The 15,726-nt window shown below is 40.8% G+C and overlaps 2 protein-coding genes across 3 annotated transcripts in view; one reads left to right on the top strand and one right to left on the bottom strand.

Moving 5' to 3' along the window:
* Positions 1-2,216: 2,216 nt before the first annotated feature.
* LOC102791450 (endonuclease domain-containing 1 protein) lies at positions 2,217-3,480 on the top strand. The gene is made up of 2 exons (XM_006799585.3): positions 2,217-2,544; positions 2,745-3,480. The coding sequence occupies exons 1-2, from the start codon at positions 2,248-2,250 to the stop codon at positions 3,351-3,353; spliced, it is 906 nt and encodes a 301-aa protein (XP_006799648.1). The 5' UTR covers positions 2,217-2,247; the 3' UTR covers positions 3,354-3,480.
* Positions 3,481-8,365: 4,885 nt separating this feature from the next.
* The window catches only part of nlgn2b (neuroligin 2b), a 65,572-nt gene continuing 58,211 nt past the window's right edge, over positions 8,366-15,726 (bottom strand). Inside the window, exons 8-9 of one of the 2 annotated variants that reach the window (XM_006799475.3) lie at positions 15,122-15,488; positions 8,366-13,193 (exon numbers count right to left, since the gene is read on the bottom strand). In XM_006799475.3, the coding sequence (XP_006799538.1) occupies positions 12,263-13,193; positions 15,122-15,488 (1,298 nt within the window). In that variant the 3' untranslated portion in view covers positions 8,366-12,262. The remainder of the gene's footprint in view (positions 13,194-15,121; positions 15,489-15,726) is intronic. The other variant, XM_006799476.3, reaches the window with a different exon arrangement.

Raw genomic sequence — 15,726 nt, 5'->3', positions numbered from 1 at the left:
TACTCTTGCCCTCTTTGATCCACCCCAAGAGACACACAGACATGCAGTCAGGCAGGCGGAAGGATGCCTGCTGGCTGAGATCTAGCACTGTTTCAAAAGCTTTTTATTTTTTTTTAACAGTATCATTTTTGGCTGATAAGATTCTCTGTTAAATGAGTTTCTCTGCTGAACTAGAGCCTTGTTCAAAATTCACAATCTGACAGCACAGTTTCATCACACTGACCATTTTTCTATGAAGGGAACCAGACCGGTACTTTGGAGTTTCTGTTTCCTTCGAAGAGCAGCAGAGGGCAGTGGAGCCGGGACTACACACTTGGTCTGGATTTATAATTTTAATTGGTAAAAATGCTGACAGCTGAAAAATGTCCGTTCACATAACTGCATCATCAGCCCCGGCTACATAAGTTATGATTGTCATAACTCAAGATTAGATCAGAGAGGCAAGCTGGTCCCTCAATGAATAACAACACTCGGTCACTCAAATTGACTTATTAGGGCAGTGAAGGATTGTTGCTCCGGCTAATCTGACAGTTTCCATTTGCATAACACCGACTTTGGCAGAGGGCAGTATGGACAGCGCCACAAACTCCCGCTGCTGATGTGTAGCTCCTTTTATTTGCTTTGCATCGCACATTATTTACATGTGTGGTTCCCATCACTTCATATTGGACATACCCCGAAAGCCCAAGTGTGTTCATTTGAACTGATTTTAATGAGAAAAAAAAATCAATACACTTGTCTATATTTAAAATATGAATATAACGAACATTTTCCATGAATTGCTCTTTTTGTATGCTTTTGTATTGCTATAACAGAATCCGTCACCATCTAGCTCCTTGGACTGGTATTTTGAGATTATTCAAATTGTCATAAAAAAAAGGCAGCTTACAGTAAATGTCAAAGCTTTTAGACGCCTCAGCTGCACATCCATAACTTTGAGCTTTTCACACACTTTCCAGTTCTTTCCATCTGCAAAAGGTGGGTACAGGTAACCCTGAATCAAATGTTAATCTTCATCCTAGCATGGTTAATTAAAGCAAACAACCTCTGACAGGACACGTGGGCGGTGGCTTGATATGTTTATGAGGTGGAAAACAGGCTCAAGTGAGCTTGATAAGAAGGAGAGCCTGTCATCAAATACTGGCTGACAACGAGTTGGATGAAGAAAAATATACAGTAAAAAATAAAGAATATGCAATATAGGTTCAAAAGCTGTTATTATAAGTGAGAGGACAAAGAGGAAAAAAAAAACTTTGGAAAAAGGACGCCGTCTTCAGATGGATTACTCGCTCTGTACACAGTGAGCTGCCAAAATAAGTGCCGAAGCCGTTTTGGCAGAACACTGAGCCATTTGCTAAGAAATACTTGCACTGTACTGCAAGGGAAGTTTCTTGAGTTGCTATGAAGTACTTTTGCTCCAGTGTCCTCACAAAACTTGCATTTAGAATTTTTTATTCTTGGCTATATGTATTAAAAACGATACCATCATTGGTACCAAAGCTTATAAACACTCGATTATCCGTGTCCAAGTCATTATGCTCTAGTTTAACTATTGTTTTCAGCTATACAGGAGAATGACATAGTTACCAAGTGTCACTATGTAGCTGAATTTCCATCCTTTATCTGTTCATGCCTCTGGCTTATCCATGCTTCACGGTGAGTAGTACTTTACTGTGAAACGTGTATACGTGGTGCCTTTCTCTGGACTGTGAGCCTTTTGTTCATCGCCAACATAGATTAGATGGATTTGCATTTTAGGATTCCTCCAGTAGCATCTTCCTGAATACATTCCAGTGTCCTCTGTTTCATTATCGTTCAGCAGACCTCGGGCTTATGCGAGAGTGAATACCAATTACAGTTTTTCTTGGGAAAAATAACTCATTGTGACATCCTAGCTATCCTCTTTGAATTTATTTGATTATGCCATCAGTATGATATTACCTCAAAAACCAAGCCACAACCTCATTAAGAACATTAAAAAAGTTTTGATAGTTAGCTTAAAAGTCAATATAGCTGATGCACTTAACCTAACCACAACAGGTCCATAAGCTTTAAACACTGTATGTTTGAGCTATACTGCAGCAAACCTGCATATCAATGCCACCATCCATTAGGAGGCCTGTCTTTGGCGCACACACTTCCTGCTTTGCCTATCTGCTGTGTGACATTTAAATCCTAACCGTACTCCCTACGCTGTCATAGTTCTGCAGAGAGCACAGTGCGAGACATCGAAGAGACACGTTGACCATGGAGATCCTGCAGCTGCCTTTAGTTTGTGCTCTTATAATCAGTAGTCTCACATCAGCAACAGTTGTTCAAGATTTTAATCATGTGGAGAGATGCAAGGACTCCCTCTATATGGGGACTCCGCCGCGGGGTTTTGTCGACACCAAACTGAAGAAGATCTGCCAGCGATATGCTGACAAACCCCGTTACGTGACCTTGTACGATCCTTCTAAGAGGATCCCAGTTTACTCGGCTTATACCTTCAAGAAAACTGAGGGAGACAGACGTGTGGACTACCCTTGGATGTACGAGCCACAGGTTAGTCTTTCAAAAATACTTGAATTTTAACCATTGCCTAATGAGATATTCCACACTTGTTAAAAAAAGAGGCTTTCAAGGAAGCCAAAATTGGAAAGAAAAAGGGACATAAAGGCCTTGCATAAAGAACTTTTATTGGGTATCTTGTGCTATTTCTTGGCATGTTAAAGACTGCTTTAAGTTTTATTTCATTTCCCCAGCTGGCAGAGCTCGATGGCAATGGGAACATGTTGCCCTTCCCAACTGGCTACCTGCACATGAAGTTTGAGGACAGCCAGGCAGTGCTGGATGACTACTCTGATGTGGTTCTTTATGAAAGAGGTCACCTGAACCCAGACCAGCATCAGTCCAGTCCGCACGACCGCGCTGCCACTTACACACTGACCAACGTGGTCCCAGAGATACGAGAGTTTAACATCGGGCCTTGGCGAGAGTACGAGGAGCGGATCCGGGTGCGCCTTAACAACTTCTGCCGTGGCACTGCCTACATTGTCACCGGAGTGACCACCAGGGGCAACACGATCCGTCGCAACAATCAGAACCGCGTGGCCATCCCCGAAGATGTGTGGTCTGCTTACTGCTGCACCGAGTATGACCGCAACGCACCCCACGACGTTCGCGTTCTCTTCCCATCCCATGCAGCCCTAGCCAAAAACGCCAAAGAGGGCAACAGCATCCACGAGATGACAGTCCTGGAGCTTGAAATGTTTCTGAGAAATAACATCGAAGTCGACACCAACCTTCAGATCTTCTACGACAACTGTGTCTCTCCCTCACCCCTTCCTCTTTATCTGCAGCACACCATCTGAATGCTATCTCAGCTACATCCTCTGTGTGCATATGGGTTTAGCCTAACAGCAGCCATTAACAGTAATAAAAACAATGATAGCAGAAGTAAGGTAATTCAAATTTTGTCCTGCAAGATATTATCTAGGAAAGGATTTCGTATCAGAATAAAATGAAATGTTCTTCATTCAATAAAAATGTTCTGGGTGATGGTTTTCAGGCTTTAGCGGAGGACTACTCTATTTAGAAAAGGATTGCAATACTGTTATGTAATCTTGTGTGGAAGGCTATGGGAATTGGCTCATTTAATAAATTGCCCTAATCTAATATCCCAAACTGAGTTTGTGTTGCTTTTGTGTAAAATACTAATCTTTGAACCCCACTTTCAAAAGTATGTGGACACATTTGCGTAAAAAGTTTTCAGTAAGGCTATCATTAACTTTGGCATTAATCCGGATGCAGATACATGAACTTTTCAAAAAGGATTCTTTACCCGAATTTTCAGCTTTTGCAGAGGCATTCATTATCAGACTGCTCTTGTTTTAAAGGTGACAGCAAAAAGAATCAGAAATGTGCTTTCAGACATAAAGGCTCCTCTTACACTACAACAGCTGTCCACTGGAGTCATTTACTTGAAATTCTTGTAAAATGCCAAAGAAAGGGTGTTGTTAGATCAGAAATTGCCTCCCTGTGGTATATTGTGGAGCAAGTTTCATTGTCTGTCCAGATATAAAAACTGGATTTAACTTTTATGGGTGTCTGTTGGTCTACAAATAATAAAAGACTTTTGAATATATATATGTTTTTTTAAACCCACATTTGTAGTAAAGTTCTCAAATTGAAAACCAGAACTATAACAATCTAAATTTGATCATTCTGAGGACATTCAAAAAACAAGGCAGAGCTCTGTGTTGGTAAAGATATCCTCATGCCCTTTAAAAAAAAGTTTTGATGTGTTCTCTATAATTTCTAGCTCAATGCTGCCATCTAGTGTAGAGAGAAAAAAAACTTAGGGTTCAGAAAACATCATCCAAGAGTATATTCAGAGAGCAAAAGACCTGACATTACATTAACATGCATCTAAACCGCTGTGATATGTATTTATGAATTATACTAAACCTTGTGGGGTGTATTCATTAAAGCAGTTGTTAAAGTATAAATAAGGATGTGGTGTTTCAGATAAAAGAAATGATGAAGATGATGTTTAGTAAACCTGTTAAATATATTGTATACCAGTTTGAGTTCTCAGGCTTTTCATTATGGAATTCCTATATATTGATCCAAAACTGTTGAACACAGAAGCCTGTACACAGCTGCAGGAAACATTATGCGCAACAATAATCTGTCCTTTTTGTTTGTCCACTGTAAAGATTTCGAGGGGTTTCACTTACAGTGCCAAAAGTGGAATTGGAAAACAGATGATCAGTTGATTGGAGTATAAATCTGACTGCGGAGATGTAAAAATAGAAGCAACAAGTTCTTAAACCATTTACTGACCGCTGATACCAAAGAAATTTACCTTTGGCAAAGGAGGTTTTATTTTCACATAAGGACCTGAATGAATGGAAAGCGTTCTGCTAGCTTTATCCAACTAAAGTAGTGCATTAGTCTATTGTATTTGCTGTAATAACAAATTATTGTGTACTAGCAGCTGAATAAACAGATGAGAGGACAGTTCCTAGCATGAAACCCTCACTGCCAAGTTCTGCCAGGCTTTGAAATTAGAATTATTTGGATGTGAATGAACTGAACCACAATCAGAGCTCAGTTTGTGTTCATTCCTGTTTATTTAACATAATGATGAGTAGCCTTATACTTTTAAGAAGAAGGTTTCATCAGCTATTGATGGTGTGGTGAGACTGGAAGCATTACTGCAAAAATGAACCAGAGTTTTTTTTTTTCTTCAAATGGCGGATACCAGTAGGACATTTCCACGAGGAATCCAAATATTACACAACCATATCTCTGCTTGATGAGCATTCTGCAAAACCAAGCCAGCGAAAGGCAATGGTTTTTACACCATGTGTGCTGGATAAGCATTGGTTTATCTACCAGAATGCACAGAATTAACTGGAGCTCTAATTTTGGTGCATGTGTGGCACGGCTCGGGAGTGTTGTGGCAGAGCTAAAACATGTCAAAGAATTGTGTTTTATTTTTCGACTTGGGTACTATGCTGCCACACACTGTAATCTATCATAATGAAAATCTTCTTTGCAACTAAGAAGTAATATGATGGTTATGATAGTCTCATCATCATTATGTTTGAATAAAGCAGAAATCAGGGTTGAAGAAATCAGGTAGAGGCTGTGTGATGTAGTTGGGGAATGAGAAATGAGCAGGGAGGGAGACACTGAAGGTTGGTTTTAAGGTATATGACGAATAAAGAGTCCTCAAAGTTGGAGACACTCCATTCTATGTCCCCAAGGGATGGGAAAAAGCACATTACCCTCTGAGGTGAAGTTAAATCAAGGCATATTGAAATGGCTCTAGGCACTTATTTGGGCAGTTATTTTGAAGCACATTTTTAAATGAACTTTGTCACAAACTGGACCACACAGGCACGACAGAAAAGGAGATGCACACAAATGCCACTTAGCAAACTGCTCCTTTGAAATTAAAGAAAAAATGAAAGAACTTCAACCAACCATGGTGAGTGATGTCAATACTGGCAATGATGTGAGTGGACATTCTACATATATAGAATTACCTGTTAAATCTTTTTCGAAAAATGCTTTAAAAAATTAGCTGACTTCATCCTCTTCCCCTATTTGGCTTTATGGAAGTCTTACTTATCTTACTATCTAAAATTCTAAAAAGTGCTACTACTTTTCAATTCTTCTGCAGATTTCAATTAAGAATTCTATGAGTGCAACATCTCTCTGCTGCAATACCCCTGGCCAAGATCACTAACACTACAGTGTAGAAAGAGGACATCAGCATCATCAGGTGCAGTGGAAAACAGGACTGTCGTCAGTATGTGTCACAAATGACTCACTGGAGAGGCAGCTGAATGACACCGAGGACAGTTACACCACAGAACTGGCCACCCTGCAAGTACAAAAACACGAGACAGGGAAACAGACTTGTGTCCGAAGTCTTTAAATAAAATACTTATGTAACCTTGAAACACCCTAAAGAAAATCAAGTAGTTTCTTGGTACCAGAAACAGAAAGGAAACAATGAAACACTCTGAAAAATATAGCTAAAAGAAGACATAAAATGCTAGGTGACTACAGATGAAAAACTAGCCGTACGCTAAACCTGATACTGTCAGGTGTGGGGTGGAGGCGAGGAAGAAGGAACCCAAACGCAGGACTCACAGGTAGGTGAAGACTGGGGTTTATTGTGATGGCGTGAGCAAACAGAACAGAGGTAGGGAATGGCTGGCTGGACGACTGACTGAATGAATGAATGAAGGAAGGACGAACGGACTGAGTGGCTGGCTGGCTGGCGGAAACGACGACATAACATCAACATCAATGACACGACAAAGAACGAGTAGAAACAGAAGACTTAAATACACAGACTGATGAGGATGATAATGAGAGACCGGTGAGTACACAGCTGAACATAATCTGGCTAATGGCACGAGACGAGCTGACACAGGAACAAACAGGAAGTGAGACAGGCAGTGGAAAAATAAACCGAACGTGAACAAAACTGAAAGCGCTGGGCCGATGACCCAGGAACCCTGACAGTTACAGGGTCACGAATGGTAATATTTATGTCCAATATAGATATATCATAATACAAATAGAATCAGAAAATAATGCTTTGCATAGCCACTTTGATAAGTTTAAAGAATACAATCAAAATGTTGGACTGGAAGAAGTGAGAAGGCAAAAGATAATGTTTTTAAGCACATTCCTTACATTCAAATTCATCTTAGATGTAGCTTTCTTACCAAACATACATTTGTTTTCTCCTGATTGAGTCCATTAAAGATAAAATTATATTTATCCACCCTGGTCTTGTAGGGAGTTCTTAAAACCTACAAATGACTGCAGGACCCAGGTGAAGTTCTATAGGGCATGTTTGACCTGTTCCATTTTATTGTTCTAGTGGGACAACACATGCCTTCAAAAACACTAGCAACTAACTCTGTAATTTTTTTCTTTCTTTATTTTTCTTGCCTTCTTAACCCCTTTTTAAAGTTTTACATTAATCAGACTCTTTCCATTGTTAAATTCTTTCAGCAGGAGTTCTGCATCTATTAGCCAACATTAAGTACTGTAAGCTAGACACTGAGCTAGCTAGCATGTAATTAAGCTAGCTTACTAAATAACTACTAGCTAAATAGCTTTTTTTTTTTTTTTTTTTTTTTAACCAGACCAGAGGTTCTTGGCAGTGACTAAATCTGAAATCCAGGAATTAATTTTTACTCACTCTAACCATAGATGATCTAAAACATGGACGAAACTTTGAAGTTGAAGTTCAAAATAGGAAGGCAATGAGGAAGTGCTTTAAATTCGCATTTTATCTGAAGGTCAGCAGGTGGTTGTGGTTGCAAAAAACAGCTTCTGGTCCTTTCTATCTTGACTACTATAAACACTTTCCGGGCAAATTTATTGGCTCATTCATTCATTTTGGGTCAAACTGAATTAAAAACAAACAAACAAACAAACAAACAAAACTGCTCATGGCCTACTAATTTGTAAATCATAAACTGGAAGCCAATGACAATGCAGATTTACAGTTACACCTGCCTGTCCTTGCCACATCCAATTATTTTTACAACAGTGGAAACAATAGCAGAAATGCTTCTCTCCAGACTTCAAAATGGACTTCGGAAACTTCACATCAGAGTAACTAACATCTTTCATACACTAAGGCTAAAATGACGCCATGTTTTGTCTTTCTGTAAATTAGAATTTGCCTGCTAACGCAATACTTAAATACTAGGAAGCCAAGTTGTGTTCACATGCTGCAGAATTCCTCTGCCACCTGGTGGCCAAACCACAAACACCTTTTTAGCAGTACAAACCCAGCCATGTCATAAAAGCGATGGCACAGCATTTGTTTAAGAATGTCTTTTAATGTTTTCCAGTTCAGATACACAACATACAGTGTGTAATAGCTTCTATTTGAAATAGAAATATTAACTTTAATTCTTTCAACCCCTTCTGGTCATTATGCTCTCTCACAGTCTCTTGAGCCTCAAGCAGGTTTTACTGAATCAAATGAAACAGACAAACAGGTGCAAGCCTTCACTTTACCTTTCTGGCATTAAATCTTATATAAGAAGAAGAAGATATTTGGATCAGTGTAATACTTTCTCCCCTTACCTTAAGCCAACATCAAAACTGTAGTGTAAACATGTAAACTTGGTGAGTGTGCTTCCGTTATCTGTTGGCTCGTCCAAATCCCTTGTTTCCAAAAAAGAAGGAAAAAAGAAAGAAGGAAAGAAAAACACACATTTTCTTATGCTGTGGCTAACTTAAACTCACTAACAAACAGCTGGATCGATAATCCCCAAAATTCAATGTGCAGACAAGATTGCAAAAAGGTACTAGAGTTTGAAATTAGACTAAAAGAATACAAAGGATTTCACAACTTCCCAATTACAGGTTATACTGTATGACAATGCCCGAGACAATGTGAGACACTAACAAGTAAATTCAACAGCATCACAAAGAAAAATAAAAAAAATAATCTTTTTTTTCCTATTTTTGAGCATATTTAAAGAACTAACATGTTGTTTTTTCCAAGCCTCATTTCACAAATCTTCTCAATTTCCTCTTTTTTCGTGTGTTCTCCGCAGCTGTTCTTTGGCTTTTCTTTTTCTTTTTTTTAAACCAATGAAGGGATTAATTTCACTCAAAAGCTGCCTTCATGATTGATGGAATAGTGTCAGGCCTGTACGTCACATTTTAGGCAAGACTATTTTTATCACAATCTATGCGAACCTGAGCCGTAGACATTCCTTTTTCATGTTCATGCTGCCCTCAACCACGCTGTGCCCATACAACCTACTGGAACCTGACCTTGAGTTCAAGGAAACAAAGGAGAATCGAACATATTTGAAAACCATGTAAGTCACCGAAACTTGCACCTGTTGTCACAAAGAAAAGATCCGGCCAGTCAGTCAAACCAAACGACAAACATAATATTTACAAATTCCAGTTTTGTTCGCTTACACTTAAAAAAATGTACAGTTTGTTTTTATGTGTTGTTGGGTTCTTTTTTTTCCTTTTTTTGTTTTTTTTTGGGGGTTCTTTTTTTGTTGTTGTTGTTGTTGTTCTTTTGTCCTCGCAGCTTGCTCCAGTCCAGCGTGAGGGATGGCAGTCTGGCTCCAGAGTGTGGTTATCCTAAGCAGACGGGACATCACAAGGAAGGAGGGGGACAAGAGAGGAAGAGGACGGGGGATCCTGCTCACCTTGCGTTCACGGTTTATGTTGTGTGAGTAATGTCTGTTAAACTGGGTTTTCAGAATGTATCCTCTGCGCACTGACGGATCGTACTGTCGCTATTTTTGTCATCTGCACCGTGTTTGTCCAGCGTTTGTCCTAATGTCACCGTTTCTGTTTAGTTTGCTTTGTTTTTTTTGTTTTGTTTTTTCCCCCTCCTCCTCATTGTCCAGAGTGTGACCCGTGTCCGTGTTGGATTGTGCGAAAGATGTGAAACGCGCATACAAGGCTCTCTCACCTTTTTTTTTTTTGACCATAAATACATCTCAGCCTTTCTCCTGCCTTTTGCAAAAGCCAGAAACATGGGACAACAAAAGAGCAGACGGAAAAAAGATAACTGTCGGGCAGTCCTCAAAGACTTTGAAGCAGGAGGGAGGTTAATGTCCAGTCACAGACAAAGACCTTATTTAGACTCTTTGTGTAAAGTAGTCATTTCTTTTTTTCCCTAACTTTAAAAAAAAGTGCTATCTTCAGGTTGATTCAGAGACAGTGACTGTGCAAGCTCAACATTGCAAAAGATAAAGAGAAACAGCAAAAAAAAAAAAAAAAAGGAAAAAAGAGGGGGTGGGGGTTAAAAAGGCTTTCATCAGTCTTTCCTGTAGTTTTTGCAGCACAGCCTCGGTGTGTTAGGGAATGAAAAAAATAAAGAGGAAATATTTACTCTCTTTGTTATAATCATAGTTTTACACAATATTCATCTCTTAATACTTTAATACTTTCTGAAGTACCACAAAGTGCAGCTGATATTGAAACGGGATATTAAAAAGAAAAGATTTTCAAAATAAAATAAATGGCAAATCATCAAAATGACAAGCTAACTTCTAGAAAAAAAACCAGAAAAAAATCCAAACATGCAACAAATATCCCACACAGTAAAGTTGTTAATAAAACTCCTTAAAAAAAAGAAAAAGAAAAGAAAAAGAGGATATATTGAATCTGATTTCCCTTTAAAGAAGAGACCAGCCACAGTGCAACATTGAGTGGAATTAAAAGAAAAAGTTTAAAAAAAAAAAGTGTGTGGTTCAAAACTAAAGATGAAGGGGTTGGCACTTTTTTTTATGGTAATTCCTTTTGTAAGATACAGTCAGGGTGGACCTCTCCAGGCGGTCCACTGGACGCCAGTAAAAGAGGAACTTTATCACAGTACTTGGCACCAAGAATGCTGGTAAAAACGAGATATCAGAATATCTTTTTTTTTTTCATTCATATCCTTACAATTTATTAATAATACATCATTTACACTTGTGTTTTTGTATAAAAGACTCCAAAAGGAAAAAGAGAGTCTAGAAGTGATTGCAAGAAAGAGGAAAGGAATGCAGATGGATTATGTCGATGGTTTTAATAAAAAGAGCTACAAGGGCAGATGCAGAGCGAGAACGAGAGAAGCGGTTAAATGAGCTGAAGTGGAAACACAGACAAAAGAGATTGTGGGTATGAAGATAAATAATGTAATGGATGTGATTAGAGTGTGTGTGGCTGAAATGCAGCGACTTCTAATGGGCAGCCTGGATTCCAGGTTGCATCCCACAAAGTGAGTGGGATTCAGTAATTTCCTGTACCGCCCCACAGTTGAGGCCTCAATCTGGAAATGTTTTGAAAGCAGCAGTGGTGAGTATGCACTTTTGTTTTTGGTTGGGGTTTTTTTTTAAGCGTGGGCAACTTAATCTCCATGGGATGCTTTATGTTATTCAGCTAGCATCACAACCAAAGAAAAAAAAGAAAAAACTCAAACAAACAAACCAGTAAATATATGTCTAATTAATAAAATCGCATTTTAAAATTAAAAAGTCGTGATTCTCTATCCAGTGGATTCCACCCCTTTTCCTTCTAGGCCCGCCAAATACATTTCACGCTAAACAATAATCCCCAAAAATCACAATGGAGGGACAGCTGTTGGGACAGAGTGCTAAACACAGGGTGCCAAATTTCACTTCCAGATTGGGCCTTTAAAGCTGCAATTTGTAAGTTTCAGGGAATCAGCGCTTCATGACAGGCAGCTTGTCGGGACATATGTTGCCTCAAACAAAGCTGCTCGCTACTGTTTTATCTTTTTCGCTAAATGAGTGAAAATGAATATTTGCATTCGGCGTTAAACATAGTTTTTACACTGACACAACAACACATGCGCAAAACAACCGAGCTACCACAATACATGTCTGACTGATTGTTGATGAGCCTGAGAACCCTCTGCGAGAGCTACAAGCTTAAAGCTGCGTGTTTGGTGGCTTTCCAAAGCACCAGATGTTGAAAGCGCGTTGACGGGGAAAAGCGGTATGCATCTAGTATGACGGTGTTTTGGCAAAGGACCTTTCTTAATCAAGTCCCCCCCCCCAACCTTGAGTTACGGTTACAGTTTAGAGGTATTTCACTGCTTCGTATCTTACAAACTGCAGCTTTAGTTGAGGGCTTAATGAGAAAAGAGAAAAGTAGAGTAAAGAAGAAGAGAAGGTGGAGTTTGGATGGAGCAGTTTGTGTGGTGCATCTCTGTAAGCCCAGAGTGGGGTAGCAGAGCTTGTGCCTGGTCCTATACACGGGTGGTGGAGTGTTGGTGTGGCAGAGCATTGTTGCTGTGGCTGGGGATGGGTGTAGTAGACGGGGCTGGGACAGGGGGATAAGTGTTGAAGGGGTGAAGGGGCTGCATGCTGCTAATGGTGCTGGGGATCATGGTAATGGTGTTAGCTGTCATCAGTGGCACATCTTCGGGCGCTCGCCGCAGGGCCAACGTGTAGTCAGGTGGGCACACGGGAGGCCGCAGCGGTTCCAGGTCGCCGTGGACACCGCGGGACGGTAAGGGGGTCCCGTGCTCTAGCTCCACCCTCTGCTGTTTCATCTGCAGTGACATTAGCTCCTCCTCCTGACTCAGCGCTAGGTCGTTGTGCGGTGGGGCCCCTACGACTCCCATGCCAACACCCATGCCCATTGTCGTGCCGCGTTGCGGGGAGAGTCGGCGGTGGCGTCTCTGCATGAGTTCATGGCGCTTGTCCCGCTTATAGTAAAGTGCGGCAAAGGCCAGCACGTTCAAGAAAAGAAGCGAGGCGCCGACAGCTACCGTTACGCTCAGCTCAGTGGAGTAGTCCCTCGTCTCGCTGGGGAAGGGAGGATAGCGGGGCCTCTCTGAACTGTCAGGGTCAGGTTCCGGCGGGTAGGTAGAGACCACAGGGTGCCGTGTTGAGCGAGTGCCAGGATGAGGGGCCTTCCAGCGGCTGGTGCCTCCAGGTGGCAAACGGGTGGTGATGGAGTTAATGATTTCCTCGTGAAGGCTGTGGAGGTGCGGTACCAGCTCCAGCCAAAAAGCCACCTTGTTAGCGCGGTAGTTATCTCTGACACGGGGCTTCAGGCCAATATGCAAGTACTGCTTGTCCTTGGAGCTGAACTTGGTCCAGATGACCTCCTCAAATCGGTTAGGCTTAGTGTGGATGAACGTGGTGTCCTGAGGAACTGGTAGGTTAGGGTCTCTGTAAGACACAATTATTAGGCTATAAACCCAACCTTATATTTGCTTTGATAAAGTCAGTCAACCAAAACAAAGGAACTGATATGACATTTGAGGGTAAAAGAGGAAAGAATAGCAAATTACTAGGCGCTCTAAAACCTTCAAGTACTTTACTGCAGGTGGTTTATGCTTGTTGTTGTCATCCTTGTGCTTTTGTGTTGTCATGTACCTCCTAAAGTTTATAACCTGCCATTTTAGCTGGGATGGAGGCACAAGTCAGCAAGGAACTTGGCCTCTACAGGCATCTCTCTGAATCAGTGCAGGAGCTTAGGGATTCCAAAATAGGCACACAGGCAGAAAAAGTTGGATAACATGATGTTCTGCAGAAAACTTGTTTTGACATCTTCCTTTTGGAGAGGTGAAGTTGTGATTGTAGATGGTATTCTTTTGGGGCATTAATGCATAATGGGTTTTTTTTGGGGGGGGGGGGGGGGGGGGGGTGCCTGTGGTAACAGCAGCAGACTGGTATTTATATGGTGATCTAGTGATCACTCTGAGCACTTTATGGTGCTGTTTTGTATATACTTCAAGCATTCTATCTACCTCACATTCATGGCCAGTTTAGAATCACCACAAAACCTATCGTGCATGTCTTTGGAGAGTGGGAGGAAGCTGTAGCACATACAGGACCAAGAGACTACATACTAGAACCTTTTTTGCTGTGAGCCAACAATGCTAATCACTGGGCTGCCACAGTTTGAAAGAGCAGTGAACAAAGCATTGATTATAATGGAAGCTTTACAAAAACAGTAGTACTAGACCCCAAAAACTACCCTCAGCACCTCACAACACTGGTATTATGACTTCCATGATTTTTGAAAACATTCCTTTGAGATTTTAGTCCTTGCTCACATTCTGACTGCATAATCAGTTTCTTGCAGTGACGTCCCCTGAACTCACTGCCATGTTTATAACAATGAGTGTGATTTGCTAACATTTGCATGTGAAACAGCTAACATTTGCATGTGAAACAGTCTTACCATAATGCTGGAAATAGCAATTAAAAGATGGTAAATTGTGGCTGCATGGGCTCTCTATTGATTTTTTATTGTGACAGTAACTCCTTGTCCTTCTTGTTATGTGACAACGGTACTAACCAGTGCCCTCCCCACATACAGCAAAATATGATGCTTTTAACCAATTAAGAGCATTTGCAGCATTTCAGAGCTCAGCAACGCAATGTGGGGCCAAGTGTTTTCCCCTCCAATGGGTGTGATTATGACATAGTGTTTCACATGGTCTGCAACAATACTCAGGCAGGATGTGGCATTCAAACCATAATTAATTCATAATTAATTCTTATGGTGTGCCAAAAAACATTCCCTGCACCACTGAACCACCAGCAGGCTGGACTGTTGACACAAGGCAGGGTGTATGGATTAATGCTGTCCTCAAGTGTCCTCAACTTCTGACCCTATTATTTAGAGAAAGCAACGATCAGTTTCCAATTTTCGGGTTTTGATGATCTTGTGCCCTCTGTTGCTTTAGATTTCTGTTCATGGCTCACAGAAATGGAAACCCAGTCTCTTCCTCTGTGTCACTATAGGTTTTGTGACAACACCAATTCTCCTCCAAACTCTTTTAAGGTGAATTTCTGTGAGTTTCTAGAGATGGCTGTGTGTGAAAATTCCAGGACGGCAGTAGTTTTAGAAATGCCATATTCTATGTTAGCGTTTACTGAAACTCTTGTATGCTGTGTGTCTTTCAGAATCTCAACACAGAGGACTGATCCATAAAGCTTTACACACAAAAATGTTTCATCTGTAAAATGCCCAGAAATGCTTGTCTTTTAAAAGTCTGACTGAGTTAGTCATTGTGTAATATGTGACAAATATAATCAATACTTTATACACAATTCATAATTCACTTGAAATTAAGTGTTATACTGACCCTGACTTGGCAAAGTTGGTCCAATATGTCATCACAACAGCACTGAGCATTACGTCATTCTTGGAGAAGTTACAAGGAAACAAGTCAGTGGCCCCCACCATGGGAATCCCAAACACATAGGGGATCTCATCTCCATGGGCAGCATCTGCCCAGTCTGGCCTCGCCTCAGTCTGACAGTGGTGGTGGAAGGTATAGAAGTAGACGGGTGACTGGTACTCAGCGTGGAGTTTGGCAGTGGCGACAGCTGGGGCCACCCACTGGTGGTCTGTGAACAGAGCCAGGAGGGTCTTCCTGCGCATGTCGCTGTTGTCTCTGTCAGCCCAGTCTGTGTACATGAACTTTATGGTTTCCCTGAGGATATCTTTACCTTGGAAAAAACAGAAGTTAATGTGAGCATTTATGCCATGATAGAGTCCATGGTTGTCTGCGACATTATGTGAAAGCATGTAAGGCTGAAATCTTTTAGATTTTTTGGTCAAAACATGTTTTTTGCCACAGGTTCCGAAACATAATTTACTGTGAATACTGTTGACCAGCCTGGCTTATGAAGGACTGTAGTCTCTATTCACAAGCAAATCGATGTCATTTTTATAAATGCTTAGTGC

The sequence above is a fragment of the Neolamprologus brichardi genome, chromosome 10, assembly GCF_056152115.1.
Source record: "Neolamprologus brichardi isolate AB-2024 chromosome 10, ASM5615211v1, whole genome shotgun sequence".
In the NCBI taxonomy this organism is placed as follows: Eukaryota; Metazoa; Chordata; class Actinopteri; order Cichliformes; family Cichlidae; genus Neolamprologus; species Neolamprologus brichardi.
This window is presented reverse-complemented; position numbering and strand designations above follow the sequence as displayed.

What these genes read in the sequence shown, in the direction of transcription:
- LOC102791450 (XM_006799585.3), top strand. Translation starts at nt 2,248, where the DNA reads ATGGAGATCCTGCAGCTGCCTTTAGTTTGTGCTCTTATAATCAGTAGT. An exon ending in CTTGGATGTACGAGCCACAG is followed by an intron (nt 2,545 to 2,744) that starts GTTAGTCTTTCA and finishes TCATTTCCCCAG; the next exon opens with CTGGCAGAGCTCGATGGCAA.